This window comes from Trichomycterus rosablanca, chromosome 13, assembly GCF_030014385.1.
Source record: "Trichomycterus rosablanca isolate fTriRos1 chromosome 13, fTriRos1.hap1, whole genome shotgun sequence".
NCBI lineage: Eukaryota > Metazoa > Chordata > Actinopteri > Siluriformes > Trichomycteridae > Trichomycterus > Trichomycterus rosablanca.
Genome location: NC_086000.1, coordinates 13,200,476 through 13,225,579, shown reverse-complemented (window position 1 = coordinate 13,225,579; position 25,104 = coordinate 13,200,476). Strand labels below are relative to the sequence as shown.

General features: G+C 37.9%; 1 protein-coding gene and 1 long non-coding RNA gene across 2 annotated transcripts in view; one reads left to right on the top strand and one right to left on the bottom strand.

Annotated features, from left to right (window-relative positions):
- Window positions 1-9,746, bottom strand: part of pacrg (PARK2 co-regulated) — a 219,649-nt gene extending 209,903 nt beyond the window's left edge. Inside the window, exon 1 of the mRNA XM_063007556.1 lies at window positions 9,581-9,746. Coding sequence (XP_062863626.1) covers window positions 9,581-9,658 — 78 coding nt within the window. The 5' untranslated portion in view covers window positions 9,659-9,746. The remainder of the gene's footprint in view (window positions 1-9,580) is intronic.
- A 228-nt stretch (window positions 9,747-9,974) lies between these two features.
- Window positions 9,975-20,496, top strand: LOC134325842 (uncharacterized). Its single transcript, XR_010014374.1, has 3 exons — window positions 9,975-10,089; window positions 18,890-19,051; window positions 20,207-20,496. It is a non-coding gene; the product is annotated as an uncharacterized LOC134325842 (long non-coding RNA).
- The last annotated feature ends 4,608 nt before the right edge of the window (window positions 20,497-25,104 follow it).

Sequence of the window (25,104 nt, the reverse complement as noted above, 5' to 3'; positions counted from 1 at the left end):
AGCACTGAGTTTCTGAACTCCGCGGCTCGAAACTCGGTGTTGCCACCAGTCGGCTGGGCGGCATTTAGCGGGCATAATTGGCAGTGCCTGCAGCAGATACTAATTGGCCACCATATCTGCAGGGTGGGGGCCGGACTATGTGTGGGTGGTTGGGTCTTCATAAGCTGTGTAAGGACCCTGATTGGCGGAAGAGTCGCCTGTGCAGAATGCATGGGCGAGAAGAGGAGGGCTGTGCACGTGTCAAAAGAGGCCTTTACAGTGTACAGTACAAATAGTAAAGGGTGCAAGGCCAACTCTAAGTCCTTGGCATTACTGTTTTTACAAGGCACAGTTTTCTAAAGAAGTAACTGCTTATGAAACTGTAAGGATCCTCTCTGGATGCGGGTCACTAAGGAAAATCTGTATAAGTAGTCAAAGGTTTGTACAAACTGTTAGTCACATTTAAAGTGCTAATGGCAATAAAATGATGGTTTTAACTCACATCACACACTGCACTTTAAAACAAGTAGAATGTAGCTAGAAAAAAACATATGTAAGGCACAAAAGGTTTCCATTATTTTGTTACATTCCTGCACATTCATATATACACTTTTCTATATAAACGTTTTGGTCCTTTTTAGTCAGTTCTAAGAGTATGCAAACTTGTGCACTTTTTTATGGGTTGCTCCAAAATTTGTCTTTGTGACGGACAGACACAGCAGAATGTGCATACAGTAGACCCTTGACTTACGAATTTAATTGGTTCCAAAGGGCTGTTCTTAAGTCAAAATGTTCATTCGTTAAACCTATTTTGCCCATAAGAAATAATGTTAATAGAATTAATCTGTGCCAGACCTCCCAAACCACCCCCTTACCTAACCTTTTCAATGTCTTAAATTGTCTTTTTTGTTATAAATACAAGTATATTTTCCCTTAAACCTTAAATTACAGAATAGACATTACTGTAATAAACAACAATAAACAACAATACACAGTAGTACTGCACATAAAACACACACATCACATTTTAGTACAGTACGTGTGCTGTACCATACACCATAATAAATTTCCTTCTTTTTATATAAAATGCATCTACTAGAAACATCAATAACTCTCATATTTGTCTATTATTTCCTTTTTTATTTCAATAGTATTGTATTTTGTAGGTGTAATTGCACGAAAGAAAGACTACTTTGCTGAGCCAAATTCCTTTTTCTCTCTTACTCACTGTTCACTCTGTCTGATACACAGTGGCAGCTACTGGCAGGAGTAATTATACAACAACAAATAGTGATTTTTTTTTTTTTTTTCATTTTTTCACCACTACACTTCCTCTGCACCTTCTTTTGGGCCATTTTAATATTGAATTTTATAAAATATAAAGAAAACACCAGAAAAACACCATCTGCTGTCCTAAAGTTCGCTCACTGTATATATATAGAGAGAGACGGTTGGAGTCAACTTGTTCGTGACGTCACGTGTTTTGCGAATTCGTAATCCGAAATTAGTTTGAACGTTAAGTTGAAAAAGATCGTTCGTAACCCGAAATGTTTGTATGGTAAACCGTTCGTAACTCAAGGGTCCACTGTATAATCATAACAGTATTGAGACACTTACACATTATACCTACAGGAGCTTTTATGACATGAAATTCTAAATCCATAAGCATTAATATGGGGTTAGTTCCCCCTTTGAAGGTATAACAGCTTTTGCTGTTTTGGGAAGGCTTTCTACAAGATTTTAAAGTGTGTTTGTGGGAATTCATCCAGAAGAGCATTTGTGAGGTCAGACATCGATGTTGGACGAGAGGACTGACTCGCAATTTACGTTCTAGTTAATCCCCAAGGTGTTTAATGGGGTACAGGTCAGGGCTCTTTTACACCAAATTTACCCAACCATGACTTTATGGACCTGGGGCACAGTCATGCTGGAACAGAAAAGGCCCTTCCCCCAATTTTTCCTGCAAAGTTGGAAGCATACAATTGTTCAAAATGTCTTGAAATACTGAAGCATTAATATTTTCCTACACTGGAACAAAGGAACCTCTAAAAACAACCCCATAGCATTATCCAACCTCCACCAAACTTAACAGTTGGCACAATGCAGTCTGGCAGGTAATGTTTTCCTGGTATTCACCAATTCACCAGACCTATCAATCAGACTCTGCAACAGGGAATAGGTAAAGCCATTTTGTAAAACTGACTGAATCTTAAGCTTGTCTTGTTTTTTTTTAATTGCCTCACCACTCTAAAATGTTGACTTTTATAGACTCTTTAGCTTAGTGTAGGGAGAGAAGCATCAGGGTCTGCATCAGTTGGTTGGTGGATAGAGTATCTAGCTAGCTGGCAGTGGTAGCGGTTCCACCTAGTGCTCTCTTTCATTAGCTGTAGTTCGGGTCATGAGAGTGTTAATCGTCAGTTCCTTGATTCCTTTTATCTTTAAATGGTGTGCTGGGTTGCCATTTAGTAAAGGTTGTACAGTGTCCGTCTTCAATGCTCTACAGTCTGGCATCGAATTTCGCCTTAGTTGAAGCAATCAGTTTTTTCTTATGTTTGGTATTTAGCAATCAAATTTTGTTATATTACCCTTATAGCCTCCCTATTTTATTCCAATTCTGTCCAGTTTTTGCTTTTAAGCCCAGAATCAACCTAGTGGTGAGTCTTTGCCTTATATTCTCACCTAGACATTCTCACATAGACATGAAGCTGCTCGGCCATAGAACCCATGGCATGATTCTCCTAGCACACAGTTTTTGTGCTGATGTTAATGCCAGAGGAGTTTTGGAGCTCTGCAGTTATTGAGTCAGCAAAGCTATAGGGACTGCAGCAGTCTGCGACCCCGCTCTGTAACTTTACATGGTCCTAAACACTTCCACTTTTCAATGATACCATCCACACTTTATCGTGGAATATCTAGGCAGGAGGAAATTTTACAAATGGACTTTTTTAAACTGTGGCATCCTAATACATTACCACACACAAATTATATTTTTAGAACAACCCATTCTTTCACAAATGTTTGTAAAGGCAGACTGCATGGCATAATAATTTTATACACCTGTGACAATGAATGAAACACTTGCATTATCAAGAGGTGTGTCCCAATACTTTTGTCCATACAGTGTACAATCGAAGTCCAATAAACAGGCACACGTCAAAATCAGGAGAGAAATACACACAGAAACAGGACACAGGAACAAGAAAATGGATCAGGAACACAGGAAAAGAAAATGATCAGAATGAGGAAACTAGGCATGGAACGCAAAAAACACAAACCTAGAAAAAACAGTTGTATGCTGTTGAAACAGGAAAACTCAGCAAGACATAAACGAAAGACTCGCTAATAAGTCAGACAATAAGAAACAGGTAATTGCAGGTGATAGTGACAAATCAAAAACAATGGTCATAGATACAGGCATGGAAACAAAACAAGACACGTGTAGAGCAATAAAGAGGAGATTAGGGATGATGTTACAGTCAGCATCAGCAGTTGCTGTATTGGTCTCTTGTGTACAGCTGTTAAGTAACAGCACTAAAAGCCCCCTTAAGAAAAATGTGTGTTGAGAAGACAAATAAAAGAGTATATGAGAGACACGCTACACAAAGTCTGTGCTCAGTCCTATTTGTAATATAAAGGTTTCCCCGAAACACGATAACAGAGATAACTGGTGCTTTGTAGGCTTAATAATATGCTTGTCAAATTCTAATTAACAACATAGACCCACAAACTTTAAAAATAAGATAAATATAAAGTAAACATTTCAGTTACTACTTTCATTATTAACACAAAAAACAAGTAAAATCAATCATTGAATTTTACATCTGTTACAGCAGTTACAAGTAATTAATCAAGAATATGAACAGGGACATTTAGACTAAACTAAACTTTTTAAATCATTTAACACAATGTATATTTACTTTTATAAACAAAGAGTTGTTTAAAGGCGCTCAGGTGGCACAGTGGTAAAACATGCTAGCACACCAGAGCTGACCTCTCAAACTCATGAGTTCGAATCTCAGCTCTGCTTCTGCAACAATAATGCATCAGACATTAAATTCAGTCACCCTTAGAGTAAAAGTCTTTGGTGATGGTTGTTTTAATTATGTCCATTAGATTCATGCATCTAATGCAGTGAATCAGTAAACACACATTTAAGTATATTCAATAGCCATGAACCCTAAATACATTAGATAACATTAACTTTTTGTAATGCAAGTATCTAGCAATTCCTCTCTCAAGAATGTAAGCTAATAAAAGAAAAATGGCAGAGCATGCCATAAGAGCATGGGCATAGGGCAGGGCAACCCATTTATCTTTAGCTGTGTCTATTAGATTTTTTTCTCTCCAAAGAGTGATTCTCTCCATCCTCAGATTCACTTATGCTCTCTAATCACCTCAGTGATAACAGAGTTTATGACCGCACATTAAACCCTTTGCCTAAAACAGCATCATTTTTTATTTTTTTTAAAATAGAGATGTAGGGTAGATCAATGAGGGTGCCACGTTAAAGTGTTTTTACATGCTTTTACATCTACAGTGTATCACAAAAGTGAGTACACCCCTCACATTTCTGCAGATATTTAAGTATATCTTTTCATGGGACAACACTGACAAAATGACACTTTGACACAATGAAAAGTAGTCTGTGTGCAGCTTATATAACAGTGTAAATTTATTCTTCCCTCAAAATAACTCAGCCATTAATGTCTAAACCACCGGCAACAAAAGTGAGTACACCCCTTAGTGAAAGTTCCTGAAGTGTCAATATTTTGTGTGGCCACCATTATTTCCCAGAACTGCCTTAACTCTCCTGGGCATGGAGTTTACCAGAGCTTCACAGGTTGCCACTGGAATGCTTTTCCACTCCTCCATGACGACATCACGGAGCTGGCGGATATTCGAGACTTTGCGCTCCTACACCTTCTGCTTGAGGATGCCCCAAAGATGTTCTATTGGGTTTAGGTCTGGAGACATGCTTGGCCAGTCCATCACCTTTACCCTCAGCCTCTTCAATAAAGCAGTGGTCGTCTTAGAGGTGTGTTTGGGGTCATTATCATGCTGGAACACTGCCCTGCGGCCCAGTTTCCGGAGGGAGGGGATCATGCTCTGCTTCAGTATTTCACAGTACATATTGGAGTTCATGTGTCCCTCAATGAAATGTAACTCCCCAACACCTGCTGCACTCATGCAGCCCCAGACCATGGCATTCCCACCACCATGCTTGACTGTAGGCATGACACACTTATCTTTGTACTCCTCACCTGATTGCCGCCACACATGCTTGAGACCATCTGAATCAAACAAATTAATCTTGGTCTCATCAGACCATAGGACATGGTTCCAGTAATCCATGTCCTTTGTTGACATGTCTTCAGCAAACTGTTTGCGGGCTTTCTTATGTAGAGACTTCAGAAGAGGCTTCCTTCTGGGGTGACAGCCATGCAGACCAATTTGATGTAGTGTGCGGCGTATGGTCTGAGCACTGACAGGCTGACCCCCCACCTTTTCAATCTCTGCAGCAATGCTGACAGCACTCCTGCGCCTATCTTTCAAAGACAGCAGTTGGATGTGACGCTGAGCACGTGCACTCAGCTTCTTTGGACGACCAACGCGAGGTCTGTTCTGAGTGGACCCTGTTCTTTTAAAACGCTGGATGATCTTGGCCACTGTGCTGCAGCTCAGTTTCAGGGTGTTGGCAATCTTCTTGTAGCCTTGGCCATCTTCATGTAGCGCAACAATTCGTCTTTTAAGATCCTCAGAGAGTTCTTTGCCATGAGGTGCCATGTTGGAACTTTCAGTGACCAGTATGAGAGAGTGTGAGAGCTGTACTACTAAATTGAACACACCTGCTCCCTATGCACACCTGAGACCTAGTAACACTAACGAGTCACATGACATTTTGGAGGGAAAATGACAAGCAGTGCTCAATTTGGACATTTAGGAGTGTAGTCTCTTAGGGGTGTACTCACTTTTGTTGCCGGTGCTTTAGACATTAATGGCTGTATATTGAGTTACTTTGAGGGAAGAATAAATTTACACTGTTATATAAGCTGCACACAGACTACTTTTCATTGTGTCAAAGTGTCATTTTGTCAGTGTTGTCCCATGAAAAGATATACTTAAATATCTGCAGAAATGTGAGGGGTGTACTCACTTTTGTGATACACTGTATTAGTGACTGCTAATTTGTCTTCATCAGTAGGGAGATCAGCTTTGTACAGTTTGGAAGCTAATGTATCTCTGGTAGCTAATGTATCTCTGGTAATTACACCCTCGTTGGTCAAAAACACACCCCTGCAAAGTAGTATTTTGAACAAACAGTGGCAGTAAAAAGGGTCCTATTGAGGATTGTACTGACTTTCCTTATAGGATGCCCCCATTCAGTTTACAGTAATCCCTCCTCGATCGCGGGGGTTGCGTTCCAGAACCCTCCGCGAAAGGTGAAAATCCGCGAAGTAAAAACATGTGTTTAGATGGTTATTTTTATAACTAGATTCCATCGGCTTTAGCATTTAGCATCTTGTCATTAAAACCAATGGATTGAGGTAGCACAGCATGCTAACGTCAATATAACATCTCTCTTCATGTAACGATAACGGTTACATTTCCTGACAAGCCCGAACTTGCAAATAAAAACACTCGGTACAAGTTTATACAAGTTAAAAATCTGTAATATTTTATTTACGTTTGAAAAGAACTCCATTCGTTTTTCCGTACCTTCAGCCATGTTTATTTTTCTGCAAGAGAGGAGCACCTGACCCGCAATGAATTCTGGGATTGTCTTGATCACTAAGGAAGCATCGGATGCACACTCGTTTTTGAGTGAAAATAACGTTGAAACGTTAAGAAGTGAGGATTTTAAGGCATCTAGGATTTGGAACAGCCTCCTAATCGGGAGCGCGCACAGGATGACGTAAAATGCGTCTATGTAGAGAGAGAGCTAGCTTTTCAAACACACCCCTTGTCTGCAGAAATCCGTGAACCAGCGAAAAATCCACGATTTATATTTAGACATGCTTGCAAATAAAATCCGCGATAGAGTGAAGCCGCAAAAGTAGAAGTTATCGCGATATAGCGAGGGATTACTGTACCAACTTTCTGGCACTGTGCTAAAAAATGTTTTACTGACCTACTTAATTCTGTTTTGTAAATATAAACAAATTTGATGCCTTCATTGCATTGAAACAAGTTAATCATGTTACATAACATAACTTTACATGATACATGTCCATATTACATGGTAAACATGATGTTTACCATGTTTACATCACTTACCTATATTTTTTACACTTTCATTGGTTAGGAACAGAAGATACTACTTGTTAAAGTTTTGCTAATGAAATGTTTGCCCATTCTTGCTTAATACAAGACTTTAGCTGCTCAACAATCTATTGTGTGATTGCCCGCCCCCCAATTTTAGATGAGCTGGGATTTAGAGAACTCTTTGCATTTCTACATATAATTGTGCAGATTTTCTCTTTGTGTAATTTATTCTGTGTGTAAGTAAGTAAAATAAAGTATTTTTGGATACATTTCTGCAGGCTTTGCACAGCCAGAATTTGGCAGTTTATCCTATTTTCATAGCAGATCCTCCCAAGCTTTATCAGACTGAATAGTTAGCATCACTCTGGGCTTTGGCTAGTCCACTTAAGGGCATTGAGGAAGGTCTTGGGTTCGATCCCCAGGTGGGGCGGTTTGGGTTGTTTCTGTGTGGAGTTTGCATGTTCTCCCCATGTCTGCGTGGGTTTCCTTTGGGAGCTCCGGTTTCCTCCCACAGTCCAAAACATTCAGGTGAGTTGAATTGGAGATACTAAATTGTCCATGACAGTGTTTGATGTTAAAACTTGTGAACTGATGAATCTTGTGTAACGAGTAATTACCATTTCTGTCATGAATGTAACCAAAGTGTAAAACATGATGTTAAAATCCTAATAAACAAACAAACAAACAAAGGACGTTCAGAGGACTGCCCCAAAGCACTCTAGTGTTGTTTTTGTTTGATGCTTTGAGTCATTGGGTGTGTTTGAAAACATAGTGAGCTGCCTTGCTGTCTTACTGCCTACATAGCCAGCTGCCTAAGTAGAGAGGATTCTAATAAGTCATTGACTTATAAGGCATGTTATTCGAACGTGCTATTTAGACAGCGATTCCATCAGTTTTCGCTAACTTAGCTAACACAGTTAGCCTCATGCCATTCAAACCAATGGGATGAGGTGGCACAACATGCTAGCATTTCAACTAACAACTCCCTTCGTGTACCGAAAAAGGTTAAATTCGCTGACAAGCCTGAATTTGCAAATAAATGACACTTGTACAAGTTTATACAAACTAAAAATCAATAACAATTTATTTACGTTTGAAAATAACTCTTTCGTTTCTCAGCACCGTCCGCCATATTTTTTATTTTTCTGTGAGAAAAGTTGTGCCGCACTGAATGCTGGGATTGCCTCCATCGCTAAGGCAGCATCGGATGCTCACTCGTTCTTGAGTCAAAATAGCGTTGAAATTTGAAGATGCCTTACTAGTGAGCATATTAAGGCATCTAGGATTTCGAACAGCCTACTTCTCGGGAGCGTGCATAGGATGACGTAAAATGCTGCCTATGTAGAGAGCTCCCTAGGTTTTCGAACACACCCATTGTCATGCTGAAAAGTGAAGTCCCCAGTTTGAATACGAGTGTTTCTGGAGAGGGTTTTCTTCAAGGATGTCTCTGTATTTTATGTCTCTGTATTTGGTTGCATTTAATTGTTGACGATTAATCAACTTTCTAAAAATAATTTACCCTCATTAACCGTCACCTCACAGCAAGAAGGTCCTGGGTTCCCAGGTGGTGCAGTCAGGGTCCTTTCTGTATGGAGTTTGCATGTTTCCTTGTGTCTACGTGGGTTTCTTCCGGGTGCTCCGGTTTCCTCCCACAGTCCAAAGACATGCAGTCAGGCCGATTGGAGCTATTTAAAAATGTGTGTGTGTGTGTGAGGGTTTGCACTTTCGATGGACCTTTGACCTGCCTGGGGTGTTTCCTGCCTTTTGGCCAGTGAATTGTGTCCACTGCTACCCTGACCAGGATAATGTGGTGGTAAAACAGACAATAAATGAATGAATTAGTTAATTAATTACTTGTAAAGTAAAAGTGTAGATTGATAAAACATTGTAAAATGGCTAACACATTTATTAAAAATCAAATCCACAACACAATCAACTGTGCAAAAAGTCAAGGGGTCTAAACACAGGTGATCAAAACTAAAAAGAAAAAGTTTGTCTGACTGATTAGTTTTTTGTTACACACACAAATGAACACAACTATATTAACTTCTCAATTTATTTAGCTCCTTACGTAGATCTTTCATTTTATGGTGAGATTATGTTTAGTTATTATGTTTTATCCGTTTGTGTTTATTTTTGTGTTTCATTTGTTTTAAAATTAAACAGAACTGTTTTCAAAATCTCAAAAAGAGCACTTGATATTTTAGGTCTTTAGCAGCTTTTATAGACTTTACCTGATCACAACGCTAATAATCAGAAATAATAGTTAACACTGTAGTTTAACGTTCAGCAGCATAAAAAGTCGTTATTTAACAATACGTAGCTTACAACAACTTACCACGGAGTTTTTCATCGTTGATTTTACAGTAAATCCTTCCGTTTGTAGCTGTGGTTTAGTTCTCATGTTTGTACACATGGACTGAAGATTAAAGACAGATAAACTTTTCAGTAACTGCAGGTCAGTAGCTTTCCTTACGTTACACTCGGTCCTGCTCACCGCGTTGCTAAGGACGCGCAACTGTTTATGGGTAAGACTGGTCGCGTTACCATAGAAACAAAACGCTACCGGAAACCTGCAAATATTTATAGTAATAATAGTAATCGTTTTTCTATCGCGATATAACGCGAAGTGTTTTACTACATATTATATTAATTCATTTATGATTTATTTAATAATATGATTTTCTTTTACTAAGATTTTAATTCTAACTTGACATATTGGCACAGGAGTTTCCAGACTCAGAGACCTGGGTTTAATAATGAATTAATTCATTTAATCATTCATTGTTTGTTTTACCACAACTTTATCCTGGTCAGGGTCGTGGTGTCTGATTTATTAGGCAAAAGGTAGGAAACAACCACACAGACACACACACACACACACAAATTCACACTCACACTTAGGGAATTTTGACAGCTCCAGTTGACGTGACTGCATGTGTTTGGACTTGTGGGAAGAAACTGGAGCCCCCGTAAGAAAACGGTGTGGACATAGGAAGCACATGCACACTCCACGCAGAAAGGACACTGGCCTCCCAGCCAGGAAATCGAACCCACACCCTTTTTGCTTTGAGACATCATACTGCCATACCCTGGGTTTAATCATATTATTATTATTATTATTATTATTATTATTATTATTATTATTACTGTTGTTGTTGTACAGGCTAACAAACATATACGAAAACACATAGTGTAAATAGCAACATAGCAAACCTTTTGTTTACAATTTATTTTAAAAAGTTCTAAAAATGTGATGTTAGTGTATATGCAAACCCCATTTTCGAAAAAGTTGAAACTTTGTGTAAAATTTGTTAATTCTTTATTTGACTGACAGTAGTAGAAAGAAAGGATTTCCAATGTTTTTATTGATCAACTTTGTGTAGTTTGTAAATATGAACACATTTAAAATTTGATGCCTGCAACACACTCCAAAACAGTTGGGACAGGGAAAAAATAAGAGTAAAAAAGGTATTGAATATTCAAGTTTCAGCATTCCACAATAAGCTGATAAATTGGTGAGCGAATCATGATAAAAAAAAAGGGTTCACCAAAGATTACGTTTTTACAAGCAATGATGGGTCGTGACTTACTAATTTATGCCAAACTTCAGGAGAGAATTGTCAGTCAGTGCAAAAATTTGTGAATGCAAAATTTAAATAGTTTAGTCTTACACCATCTTCTGTTCATAATATTATGAAAGGATTCAGGGAATCTGGACGGATCCCATCCCTTTAGGGCAAAGCCATTAACCACTGTTAAATGTGTCTGACGTTTGAGCTCTCAGATGACATTACATAAGAAACTGTCATGATTTTGCCACATGGGCTTGGGAGTACTTCACTTCACTTACTTGTCACTTAACACAGTCAGTTGGTGCATCAAGAAATGCAGCCTGAAAGTCTGTTACACAAAGAGAAAGTTGTACATCTCAGATGGTCAGAAAGACAGTGGAAATGCGTGCTGTGGTCACGTTCAGCTGACGTGGTCTGGGGGTGCATCAGTGTCCACGTCATGGGCGAAGATACCAGTAAGGGCATTTTAGAGAGACACATGCTGCCTTTTCCCCTTGAGGTCCAGAATTATTTTAGACAATGACAGACCTCATTTTAATACGGCTTTGTAGACACAAAGTGCATGTGCTTGGCTGGCCTGCCTGCAATCCACATCTGACTTGTATTGAAAATGTATTCCCTAACAAAAGTTTGCAGTTGGTACTATGCAACTAGGTAAGTGGTAAAGTGTGATTTATCTCTCTAGAGTCGACTAAAAGATGGCTTTAAACCAGTCCAGCCAAAGCTCATGGTGATCCTGGCATGAGAGATTTTCTACTGCTTCGCAGTTAGGCTGCTGTTGCTTTAAATCCTTTACAAAATTTAGGATTGATTAAGGGAGCTCTATAATACAGGGCCACGGTAAAAGTCATTGAGCTATTCAGTACAGTTCATTCAACTGGTAACGTTTGTGTATGGAGATTGTAGGTTTTATCTTTTTAATCAGTTAGCAAAATAGGTGTGGCTAAAACAAATCACTCAAAACAAGAATTGTTCATATACTTTATAAAGCATGAATTATTCAAAACCTTTTGAGATCATCAGCACCAAAAGTTTAAAAGCAAAGGTTGCTAGTTAATGAGAGGACTTACATGCTAGAGCCATTGTCTGCTAAACGTGTGTTAGGCTCTTGTTTAAATAATTTTTGCTTTGTTTTGTTTTTCAAAATAATCATTGTTCTTTTAAACATTGCTTGTGGGATCTGTTTGGCAGCACTGTGTAGGTCTATTTCATTAGAGATGGCATTATTGGCAGGCCTCATGGTATGTGTCTATTAGTCTGGTGAGAATAAAATAGCATTTCTTTATTTCAGTTTAACAGTATGATGAGTGAACAGTATGAGTCTTTGGTCATCATGGGTACCTCTCTTTATCTGGCACCTAGTCAGTGTTATCAATTTTTGGTTCTCTGACAAATGAGCTTCTGAGCCCACCTGCACTCAGCACTAAATAAACAAAGACTAAACCTAAGGCTAAACTAGGCTATGTGCATGAGTACAGAAAGGGCCTGACATTTTGACAGTATAACTCTTCATGATGAGTAAAATCAGACAATAGTGACCATGAACTGTTGATCATCAGTCTTGTATCAATCAAGAATTGGCAAAAATTTCACCCAGGCATTACATTTTAATTTTGCTGATATACTGTTGTCAATTAAATAAAGGATTAAATGAACGGACAAATCAGATTTTCGTTTTATTGCATTTTACAGTGTCCCAACCTTTCTGGTGACAGGGATTGTAGCTTCAGCAGACAATATTGCAGATCTCAGGCAAATCACAGCATGCACAAATGCTGAGGCAGCAATTATGTGGCCTTTAGCACAGAACAATGTGTTTGGACAATATTAATAGAGACACTATTAACACACACACACACACACACACACACGCACACACACACACTCACACACACACACAGAGAAGAACAGGCAGAACAGGCTGTGGACATACTCAGTGGGATTTAGTGCATACGCCTCTGTATGTCTGCCAATTACCAGGCCCCAAACGGCCCATTAGGACAGAGTGTGAGCACTGCCCTGCTGGTGTGCCAAGCTGCAATGCCTCAGAAAAACACACACACTAATTTCCTCAGTCTCTTTTTAGGATGGAATACTGCATGACAACTATTTTGAAAAGAAGGTGACAGTTCTGTACACATTTGTACACATTTATAGACACCTGCCAACTTGTTATTAATGCTTTCGTTTTAAACACACATTAGAAATCGTTTCTATAGATTTCTATTTGTTACATAAGCTGGACGCCAGTCTTGTAGGGTCAGATTTTGATATAAATTTATCTTTGGTAAGGACAGCTTCCATTCTCTTAATGAGATCTGTGTCTGGCAAAGGCCATTGAACTTTTAAGCCAAATAAACCCAACAAATTCCTGACTTTAAATCATTATAGTGCAAGACAAGGTATTTTAAGTTAGCATGACATTTAAAATTGAAATGTCCCAAAAGCACACTGACATAGTAAGGACTGTGGCTAATTAATGCCCATAAATGTTGCATGTCCATGATGTCCATGTGTGTGAAAATCATCAGATAATATGTCAGTTAAATGTTTTATCTTTACAAGAAGATTGAGCAGTAGCAGTGCTTTTGTTAGTTTGTAATTTTGAATGAATATAATTGCCATTTTTACCCATCAATCTACACCCAATCACAAATAACGATAAAGTGTTTTAGGGTTTTTAATAAATTAATTACAAATCTAAATCCAAATTCTTTAATTTACATAATTATTCAGATAATTTGCTGTGACACTCCACACTGTGTTCAGGTGCATTCTGTTCGCTTTAATCATCCCTTGAGATGTGGCCAAAATTTACTTGTAGTAAATCATTTTAAATTGATTGGACATACCTTAAAAAAGCACACAATTGGGTGTAAAAAGGTTCCTCGGTTCAAAACTCAGCATTGCCACCGGTCGGCTGGGCACCATCTGGAGGACATAATTGGCAGTGCCTGCAGCAGATACTAACTGTCCACTGTATTTGCAGGGTGGGGACCAGAACATGTGTGGGTGGGTGGGTCTTCATACGCTATGTAAGGACCCTGATTGGCGAAAGAGACGCCTGTGCAGAATGCAGGGGCGAGAAGAGGAGGGCTGTGCATGTGTCGGAAGAGGGGTGTACAGGGACGTGCTCTCCTTGGATGCAATCGGGTATCCCTCAGCAGCGGAAGACTAATTGAGTGCACTAAATCTGGAGGAAAATGGGGGAAAAATGCATTTTAAAATAAAACAGGATTATGCCAACTTAAATATTTTTAAAACTATTTTGCGAAAACCAAAACGTGGTAGGTTGTGCCCTGTGCACTCCTCCTGCTGTGTCTTCTTGCTCCTTCTATCACTCTTTGTAGCAAGTTTATAGCCAATAGAATGTTTGGTTATAGAAGAGCTGGCAGTAGGAGGACTGTAAATTACTGAGGTTAACAGACTGCATGAGCTACATTATTTGCTTCCAACTGCCAAAATTAACCATATGTTCCTATATGTCTGTTTGGTCTTTTCACTGTGTATGTTACTTTTAACATAACTCTGCACTGTAAATGCTAGGACAATGATATAAGCAATAGTTGTGTATTATGTATGGAAATGTGTAAAATCTTAGCAAATATTAATATTCTTTATATTAATAAAGTCCATAGTTTAAGTAAACAAGAATTTGTTTTCATGCAACTACAGTCATGTGAAAAAATTAGGACACCCCATTAAATAGGCAGCTCTTTATTAAGAAATGTTCACATATCAATGTCCAATCTTGTTTTTGTTTATTTCTGGAAAAGAAAGTGATTTAATTGCAATTAAACAACAAAAATTAACATTGTTTTACTCATGAAACAAAAGATATGAACAAAAATGCATATTATAATGGAGGAAAAAGTTAGGACACCCTACCCTCTAATAACTAGTGTTGCCCCCTTTGGCTGAAATAACTTCAGTGAGATGCTTCTTGTAGCCATCTACCAATCTCTGACATCGATCTGAAGAAAGTTTGCCCCACTCCTCAACGCAGAATTCTTTCAGCTGTGAGATGTTTGAGGGGTTTCTTGCATGTACAGCCCGTTTTAAGTCACTCCACAGCATCTCAATGGGATTAAGATCCGGACTTTGACTTGGCCATTCCAGGACTCTCCACTTCTTAGTTTTCAGCCAGTCCTTGGAGGATTTACTGGTATGTTTTGGGTCATTGTCATGTTGCAGGGTCCAGTTCCGCTTCAGCTTTAATTTTTTTACAGATGGTTTCACATGTTCCTCAAGCACCCTCTGATACACAGTAGAATTCATGGTGGATTCTATGATGGTGAGCCGGCCAGGTCCTGCTGCAGCAAAGCATCCCCAAACCATGACACTTCCACCTCCATGCTTCACAGTTGGTATGAGGTTCTTTTCTTGGAATGCTGTATTTGGTTTACGCCAAACATGTCTTCTGTTCTGGTGTCCAAATAATTCAATTTTAGACTCATCTGTCCAAAGAACATTATTCCAGAAGTCATGATCTTTGTCTGCGTTCTCTCTGGCAAACTTCAGTCTGGCCTTAATGTTTTTCTTAGAGAGCAAAGGTTTCCTCCTTGCACACCTCCCATGAAAATTAAACTTGTGTAGTCTCTTTCTGATAGTTGAGTCATGCACTTTCACATTGACAGTAGCAAGAGCCTGCTGTAGGTCCTGTGATGAAATTTTAGGATTTTTCATGACTTATTTTAACATCTTACAGTCTGCTCTGGGGGTGAACTTGCTTGGACAGCCAGACCTGGGCATGGTCGCAGTTGTTTTGAATGTCCTCCACTTGTAAACAATTTTCCGGATGGTGGAATGGCTGATGTCAAATTCTTTTGAGATCTTTTAAAATCCCTTACCAGACTCATAAACAGCCACAATCTTCTTTCTGAGGGCCTCAGACAGCTCTTTGGATCTCACCATGGTGCTCACTCTCACTTCAACAGTCAGGGACACACCAAACTAATTTTCTGAGGTTTAACTAGGGCAAGCCTCATTCAAAATGCTGGGTAACGATGTTCTGATCATGTGCACCTGATGTGATACACCTGTGTGTGATCTTAACTATTTTAAGTGGGACAATATGTAGGGGTGTCCTAATTTATTCCTCACCAGAAATTGCATTCTTTTTAAATAACATTTTACAGAAAGTTGTAAAAAGGCCTTTCTTAATTTTTAATTGTTTAGTCATATCACTTGGATCTCTCAGTATTGTTAAAATTGATAACAATATTAAATATCCACATGTCCAAATATGTTAAAAAATATACAGGCTTTCATAGAGTGTTCTAATTTTTTCACATGACTGTAGATGTGCAACTGATAGCTGCCATTACCCTGCCAGTGAGCATAATAGCCTTCAATAGTATATTGCTTTACACTGCCAGTATATATTTATAGATCATTCCATTCAATGACCTTCAGACATTTAAATAAATAAAACATGCACACTTTCCAAACACATGAAAACAGCCATATATAACTATAATTATATGTTTTAAGTGATGCTTAACAAAACACTTTAAATACATTTAGTATTGATCAGTGTGTACCTCAGCTCAATAAGGACACAAAATTAATAATATAGTGTCATTAAAAATAGCTGCTTCTTTATGATTTTATCATGTCAGAAAAAAAGTGTTGGCACTCCATTTTTACATCTTGTCACTGCACTCAAAGTTTAGTTTGACTAAAGTGACTGAGTGCTACTGAGCTGAATTTGATTAAACCTGCCCTAAGATTAGCAAAACAAGAACATATTATGTTTTTTTAATAACATACCCTAAGATTTTGTTTTATACTAATATACTTTTATAAATAATTGATCAGTGAGTGCTTTCTAATGACTTAAAAGGTTTAAGCACCACAGTTAGTGGTAAAATTGTTTTGCCTCACTGTAACAGAGCATAAACCGCTGATCATGTGAATGCAGCCTCTGACTAAGTGAATGAACACAATCCAACCAGCCGTATATAAAAAAAATATTTCCTCACTTGGTTACCAAAGCTATTAACTTATGAAGATTAATTGATAATTGTTTTCAAATAAACAAGACACACCCAGTATTGATTATTGATTTGTTCAAGCTAAAGAGAACCTGTCCAGAAATGTGAAAGTTGTCCGTTCACGTCCCAAGCAGCAAACAATGCACTATAAGAAAATAGCATCCTTAAGGAAGCTGCAATGTGGAACTTTTTTTAAAGACAATAGGCAATAATAATTTAATAGTTAGAAAATACCAACAGTCAACACTGTTGTGATAGTGTGATGGTGGGAGGATATTTTGCTGCTTCAGAGACTGGGTCAATTGCTATAATGGACAGAATTATGAAATCTGCACTCAGCTGATTATCAGTATCTGATCTGTATCTTACCTGTGGCCTAGTGAATGTTCTGACTTGAAAGCCCAATAGAATTACTTGACAAGACCTTGAATAGGCAGTGGGAAACCCTCTGATGTGGCTGAATTAAAGCAGTTTAAAAAAAAAAAAAAAAAAACAGCAATTTGTAAGACAAGCAAACACTTATTAGGTTTAGGACTTTTTACCTCTTTATTTTCATGGCTGATTTTTAATGTGACCACCTGCTGTATGAACTGGCATGGCGTGTTGACAAATTACAATAAGGTGCCCATCTGCCATGCTATTATGGGCGGTGCACATGACTGACAGTGCTGATTTTTTTTAAACAGCACTTCAAGGGCAGTCTCTGTGCCTCATTAAGCATTATTTACTTTAGCCAGTTGGTGCTTTTTATATACTAGCCACATGACCCAGCTCTTCAAGGGGTCCTTTCCTCTCATGCCTGTATGTTGCATGTGTGTTGGAATGGTACATCAGATTGTGTAGGTCTTATCGGGAACCTGCCTAAACTCCTTATCTTCAAACCTGTGTGGCTGATTTGTTTGTTTGTTTTATTAGGATTTTAACATCATGTTTTACACTTTGGTTACATTCACGACAGAAGCAGTAGTTATTCGTTACACAAGATTCCTCAGTTCACGATTGTAGCAGGATGGGGTTTTGTGTTGATTTCATCTAAATTGCTCTCCAGCTGAGGATGATTTGTAGGTACCTTGAAATTGCTGGGCGGTCCTTTCCCATGCTATAAGTATGGGCATTGGTTGGCTACCTGTGGGGCACTTCCTGCTGTTTCCTCTTCCGGGGCATCTGACGTCCGTGCCGGCATGGACGAGTTTGGCTTTGTGTCTCCCGGTGAATCGCTTCTTAACGATTAAAAGCCATGTGGGCTTGTGTTTGTAGTACCGGTGCTATGTTGCGGGTTTTCTCTGCATTTCTGTTGGCGTGTTTCGCCTTCAGTCGAGTGAAAATAGTGGCTACATTACACTACTGTGACTACGGTAGCTGTTGTACCCACTGGTCTGTACTCTGATTTTCACTGCATGGAAAACTGCATTGCTGTATCCTAGTCCTTTAGCCTGAATCGTGCTGGCTCGGTTCCAGTTTCCTGATCGACTGTTTTGCCTTTATTGGTGTTCTGCTGGAACTATTGTTCTGTCTGGATTGCTGTTTTGCCTGATCGACTGTTTTGCCTGAGAGTCTGTTTTGCCTTCATTGGTGTTTTGCCTAAAGAACTGTTTTGCCTAAAGAACTGTTTTGCCTTCATTGGTGTTCTGCTGGAACTACTGTTTTGCCTAAAGAACTGTTTTGCCTGCATTGCTGTTTTGCCTAAAGAACTGTTTTGCCTAAAGAACTGTTTTGCCTGAGCGACTGTTTTGTCTGGATTGCTGTTTTGTCTAAACTGTTTGGTCGGACTTTGTCATTTTGTCTACATTACTGTTTCATCTGAGTCGTATTTTGAGTTATTGTTTTGTATAAATACATTTTGTTTATATGATTGTTTTAATTTATTTTGATTTGTGGTTTATTTTATTGGAGCATTGTGGTTTGTGTATTTTCTATTTTTGTGTTTTGTTCGTGTGGTGTAAGGGGGCTGTAAGAGACTAGAGACCCTGTGCGTACCTCATTGTGTGAGAAGCAAGAGAGATAAGTGTCCCCCCCCCCCCCCCTTCACCACCTGTTTTATAATTATTTGTTTTTCTTTTTCCTCTGCTTGGACAGGAGCTGTGGGCCAAAGCAGGAGGCAGACGGACTTTGGAGGTGGAACCCTTTTCACTTGCCCTGCAGTCTAGAGCACATTGGATGTTATTGATGTGTGCGGTGTGATCACGTGTGGTGTGTAGTGTAGGAGATTCCTTTACTTCCATATTTTCCGCTGCCGTGGTAAGCCCTCAGCCCTGTTCCTTCCTGCCGTGGTTGTCTTTATAAATTATAAATGGTCCCATAGAGTATTAAATGTGATGTGGCTAATCATTTTATACTAATTGTGTCTGTGTCTTAGAACGTGGCTTGTCATGTGGAAACTTTTGTAAACAATTGTTAATAAAATTGACACACAAGTGTCACACAAGTTTAATGTCAAACACAATCATGGACAATTTAGTATCTCCAATTCACCTCACTTGCATGTTTTTGGACTGTGGGAGGAAACCAGAGCTCCCGAAGAAAACCCACGCAGACACAATATCACTACTTGATGCAGGGTTAAATGCGGTATAAGTTGTTCAACACTCCTTCCGGCCCGCCACCCTCTCTCCCAGAGTATTCTAGTAATAAAACAGATTTTCTTATGAACTGAACGATGCCCGTCCTGTGAGATTCGCATCCACTCATTCAATACCAGGTGTAACTAAGCCGGCTATGAGCTGCTCCTTTTTGCCCAAAACTGGTAAGCCTGTTTACAGCTCTCCAGTTAAGGCCGTCTTAGGTGGGCAGTCAGCCCAAATCAAACTGCAGCATGCAATGCGCCTCCACACTGTTCTCCACCATGGGACACCAATGACAGCACTTTCTTTTCACACTGTGTTCCACTGTGGGACACCAACACAAATACAGTGTGTTCATCTGGATGGTCTTACAAAGACCTGCCTCATTGGAGACTCACTAATTAGAAATATCAGAAGATATCCCATTGTATACCGCACAGTTGGCTTTAGGTATTTTTTTTAGTAATGCTTCTCACACAAACTACCTTTATTGAGAGTTTTAATCTCATTTTTTAATTTTAATCTTTTTTTATTTTTTAAAAAGATGAAATTTACACCAGCACTCGAGTCACAAAAGTCCAAGGAGACAATATGTCAATTGCAAGGGACTCCTGAAAACCTTTCATTTTTTGAGAATATGGCACTAAATGCTATATGAGATATCTCAGTATGTTTAATAGCTGTTAATAAACCCCCACAGCTAGAATAAAATGCTTTTTAACTGATGATTTCATCAGACAGAGCAAGACACAAACTTTGCCATATTTTAATAAAATTTTTACAAAAGGTCTAGAGACAAACATTTCACTCATAACTGATGTTTTTATCCCAGAAAGAGGATGAAAGGCATCTGACACCAGCAGAAAACCAGACCAGACCGAGCCCTGCATTACAGTTTCAGTGGAAATACATACAGATGACTGTCAATTAAAAGGAGCTATCACATCAATCATCTGTGCTTCTGTGTCCCCTCTGCCAACCAAAAATGCCAATGCAGAGGGACACTAATCCAACGTGGCTTACTACCGAACTCCTTCAGCAGCTGAGCAGTGTTACAGAGTAATTTTGTTCTATTAGCATATCTTTCTTTCCAAAGTTTTTTTTTTAAATGTAATTTAGCAGCAACCTAGAAAGTGATTCTCTGTGAGTAATAAATAAAGATCTAAAAAATGTGGCCCTGTCATCATACCTGGGGATGCTTAAATTTATTATTGATAATTACAGAAACTGCTTTGCAACTCCGTTTCTACAGCTTGTCACTGCACTCAAAGTTTAGTATGACTTAGTTTGATTTTAAAGACAGAATTAAACATTTTAGGTGAAACAAAGAAAAACACTATTACATAATACTTATACTATACATTACTTACAATCATGTTGTGCTAAAAAATCATTACATATGAAACCATTTCTGTTTTCTTTTTACTGTATTGTTTATTGTTTAAGTAGGTTAACTTGTTTAATTTAAACTGAAACATGACTAAAATCCATTTTAAGCAAATCTGGTTGAAATATTTGTAATTTTAACTATAAGAGCTATTTTTTCACTTAGGAACCAACACGATTTACATGCCTAAATCCCATAGAGAAAAATTCAGCCAGGTTAAATACCTGATTTGCCATGTAAGTGTGTAGTTTTAGACCACTCTTTGATGCTCTTTATCAATCACATAGGACAACCATCCTCAGTTTGTGAGCCATATTTCATCCCTTCAGCTGAACACACTATAGAACATCAAGTCTCTTTGACCTACAGCTGTTCTGGTGTTCACTTTTATTTTATGATCTTCACACTCTGTTGGGTTTTATTAACTGTTTGGTGATACCTTGTGTTTCTTTCTTTACTACAACACTAATTAACCTGGGTGCTAATTAAAATGCAAAGATGCTGAAAAGCAAGAAAGGTTTTAAGGTTCAAGCTAGTTTACATGCTTGTTCAATTTATACATATTTTTTAAACTTCTACACTGCCTGACTGTAAATGTAACTAATGGTCAAGTTGGCAATGATTTTATTAATCTGTCAATATCAGTTATGCTTTTTATGCACATTATCGCTTAATGTGGGCATGCTCAAGATACACTCAGAAAAGTGTAACAAAAACCTCCATGTTGCTGTTTGATATGTTAATAGTGATTCTCAGTAATACACAATATGGCTAAAAGTAAGTGGACAGTCCTTCTATTAAAAAAAAACTGTCACTAAACACAAAAATCTTCATTTTTGGCTTTTGATTTGATAAAATAACTCAAAATTCTGCAGAAAACTAAACTTGAAGGCTCTGATTGATTTATAAAGTCATCTTTTAACCCTTATATCTAATCGTTTATCTGCCAGAGCCATTCCTATAGAGCCTTAAGAGACCATTCGAAGCCTGTGGAATCATTTACGCCCAACTCCATTTTGAATCCGACACAGTTAAATGGTTAAAACTGACCAGACAGAGGAATACAGCTCTGTGATTCAATTCAAAAGTATGATTCATTTGAACATTTATTTATTTTGGTGAGTTGATTAGCCTCTGAATCACTCTTATACTCTGACAACATTCTGTGAAAAGATTGGTAAGAGGTGGATTTTTTGTGTATTGCAGTGTGCTTGGAAGGCTTTTAGAAGCAGAAAGGCAAAGTGTATTATATAATGACATTATGAAATACAAATAATTCATGTTACACATTTTGTGCACATTTTGTACACTCATGGAAGTCTCCACCTGAGATCTGTACCCTGACTTGGCCCCATTGTAAATCCGGCCTGTTAAATGTTTTCATGATGTGCCAAATCAGTAGTTCTTACGAATGTGGGGACACCCTTTCTTGGAAACTGGGATAAAGCAGGAGGTCTTTTAAAGTTTAGGGATTTTCTGCATTTCAACAGAGAAATATAATGGGTGCTGTAGCACCCTACGGTGTAGTACCCTGGGACTGATTCCATCAGGACCAAGTTTTATTCCAATTCCCTCCTCACCTGGACAATATTAATAGAAATCGGCTGTATGTTTTTATAATAGAGAAATTGAGATAATGGCTCTTACTATGGTTTGGTAGAGTCATAGGGCCTTCGAAATGGCTCTGTGATCCTTTTTTCACACATTTTTCTACCTGCTAATACATTTGTGGCAAGGTGTTCCTGTAGAAATGTTAAAGTGATTTATTGGCTTTGATGGTAAGGCTAAATTAACAACAACATTTTACAGGACTCGCTGAAATGAACAATGACTTTGTGTGTGTTTAATTAGCTAAACTAGCATTCCAATTAATTTTGATGGACTGGGTGAATAAGTAACCAAAGGGGCAATTACTTTTGGCAATTACTTTTGAATTGAGGTATAAAGAATAAGACTTGCAGTCAGTCTGACTTCTACTTCTATTTCCTACCACATAGAAAATATTTTAAGCTTTTAAACGAAAAACCTGAAGGATTTGTACTGTTTCTTAATGATGACATTTTTATTTTATTTGTATCAAGTTCTATTACCAACACCACACTCCACATGTTTTAGACAAATAGATCTACATTCACCATCAGTGGCTTGAAGTGTAGTGAGATGTAAGCTGTAGCAGCAGTTTCCAGATAAAGTCAGAACATTTTGCAAAATGCAATGATAAAACAATTTGTAATTAGTTTAGTTTACTTAATTTTTAATTTAACTGACAAAAGTAGAAAGAAATAACTTAATGACAGTTTTGATTGTATTTTGCAAATATAAACACATTTTGAATTTGATGCCTGAAACACACTCAAACAGGTGGGACAGGGGTTTTATATTTATATTCTATGAATATTCTGACAGTTACATCATTCTGAAACGTTTCACAATAAGCAGATGACGTGGTAACATGTAAGGGTATCTTGATATGGTATAAAAGAGGAAAAAGAGTAAATTGACTATCTGAACTGACAGTGTAAGGGGCAAAAGCCAACATCTTTCATGGTAGGAGAATGCATCAGTGCCCACAGAATGGGTGACTTGCATGTGTGTGGAGGTATCTGCTGTGACAGGTGCAGTGTGGTTTAGCTTAAGGATGCAACAGGAGGGTTGAGATTGGGGGATGAACTGGAGGGGTGATTAGTGGTTACCCCTGTGTAGAGGTAATTAACCTATATATTTAAACTTTGTTTTGTTCCCCCTTTGTGTGCTTTATCTTATGTGGTTTGTGTGCAGGAACATGCACCAGGCTGAAAAGCTGCCAAGGCTGAAAGGACACGTGTCTGACAGGAAAGGCATTGTTAGTTAGCTCATTTATTTGTCATGATTGTTTTATATTGGCTAAAAACCAATAAAACCAGTGGTGTATAAAGTACCTGAAGTCCATACTTGAGTAAAAGTACAAATATCTTACCAGAAATTTACTTTGACAGAAGTAAAAGTCACCTTTCAGAATATTACTTGAGTAAAAGTCTAAATGTATCTGATGTTTAATGTACTTAAAAGTAGAAGTAAAAGTAAATGCTGTTAGTATAAACTGAAGCAGTCGTTTATTAAAATTGTTCTTTAAAGCCTGTAAACCTTAACCTTTTTTCTTCCTTCCATCTGAACATGATTTGTGCCAATTCATGATTATACTCAGCTGTTCACATCACCTATTTGAAATCACGTCATTATTTAGTTTTTTTTTTACCTTATTACTAGCCCTAAATTGCCCTGTTCCAACCTTTTTAGAATGTGTTGTAGGCTTAAAATGCATGTATGTGTATGTTAAGAATTGTAATGAAGTTGACCAGACAAAACATGAAATATTTTGGGGTTCATATAAGATAAAATAAGAGTCGTGTAAATGTAAGAAACACTGCATCTATTTTATTTGCATTTTCTATACTGTCCCATTTTTTTATCTGGGTTGTACATTTAAGTCATAGATACTGTATATATCCCAATAACCAAAAACAACTGAATTTTGGCAGAATTAATTTGAAGCAAAACTCAAGAGAGTTTAACAAAACATGTGGCACTTTTAGCCCTTTAATGATCTGCTCAACCATTAAGTTTAAATCGAAATATTTGGGTAAAATAAGCTGTATTTAAATAGTCTTGTTTGGGCCAGATCTACTCCCTGATTGGCATGTGTTAAACTAAAAAAATATTGGTATTCTTATTTTAAGTAAACACCATTTCTAACTTATATGTCAACTTGAAGCAGCAGTTGAAAAATCATCTATGAAAAGTTGGATAAGTTGAGTTCTTGTTGAGAGCATTAAAGGGTTAAAGACGTGTATTTTCCTCAGTACCATGAATGTTTCCTCTGCCGGTGTAATACAGAAGTTATCTGAGAAAATATTTGTCTGTAGGTGAGTTTTTAAAAATAATGGACACGTCTTCATGAATTAATTACAAACACATTTAGTGAAACGTTTTATATTTGTGGTTCGAATGTAATCTAAAATGGTAGCTAGATATCTGAACAATGGTAATGCTAATACTAACCATAATAAAACACTGATGCTTTGGCTTTACTTTGTTAATCATTCTTAACTTACATCAGTGTGTTTGACGGGGAGATTCTGAAATGCTGATATTTCCGTATCTTTTATCGGCGTGAAAGACGCGCTTCAATCTGATCGCTTTTAGAAAACATGTTCGCATCTGCGCCACTAATGTGTTTAACCACAGCTCTAATTTACAAGTGCAGATTGGCCAAACCTGCGTGCAGTCTGTCGCACATCTCACATCATTTAGCTAAATCTAAATCTTGTCGTTTTATTTTGTAGTAACGAGTAACGAATTTACAT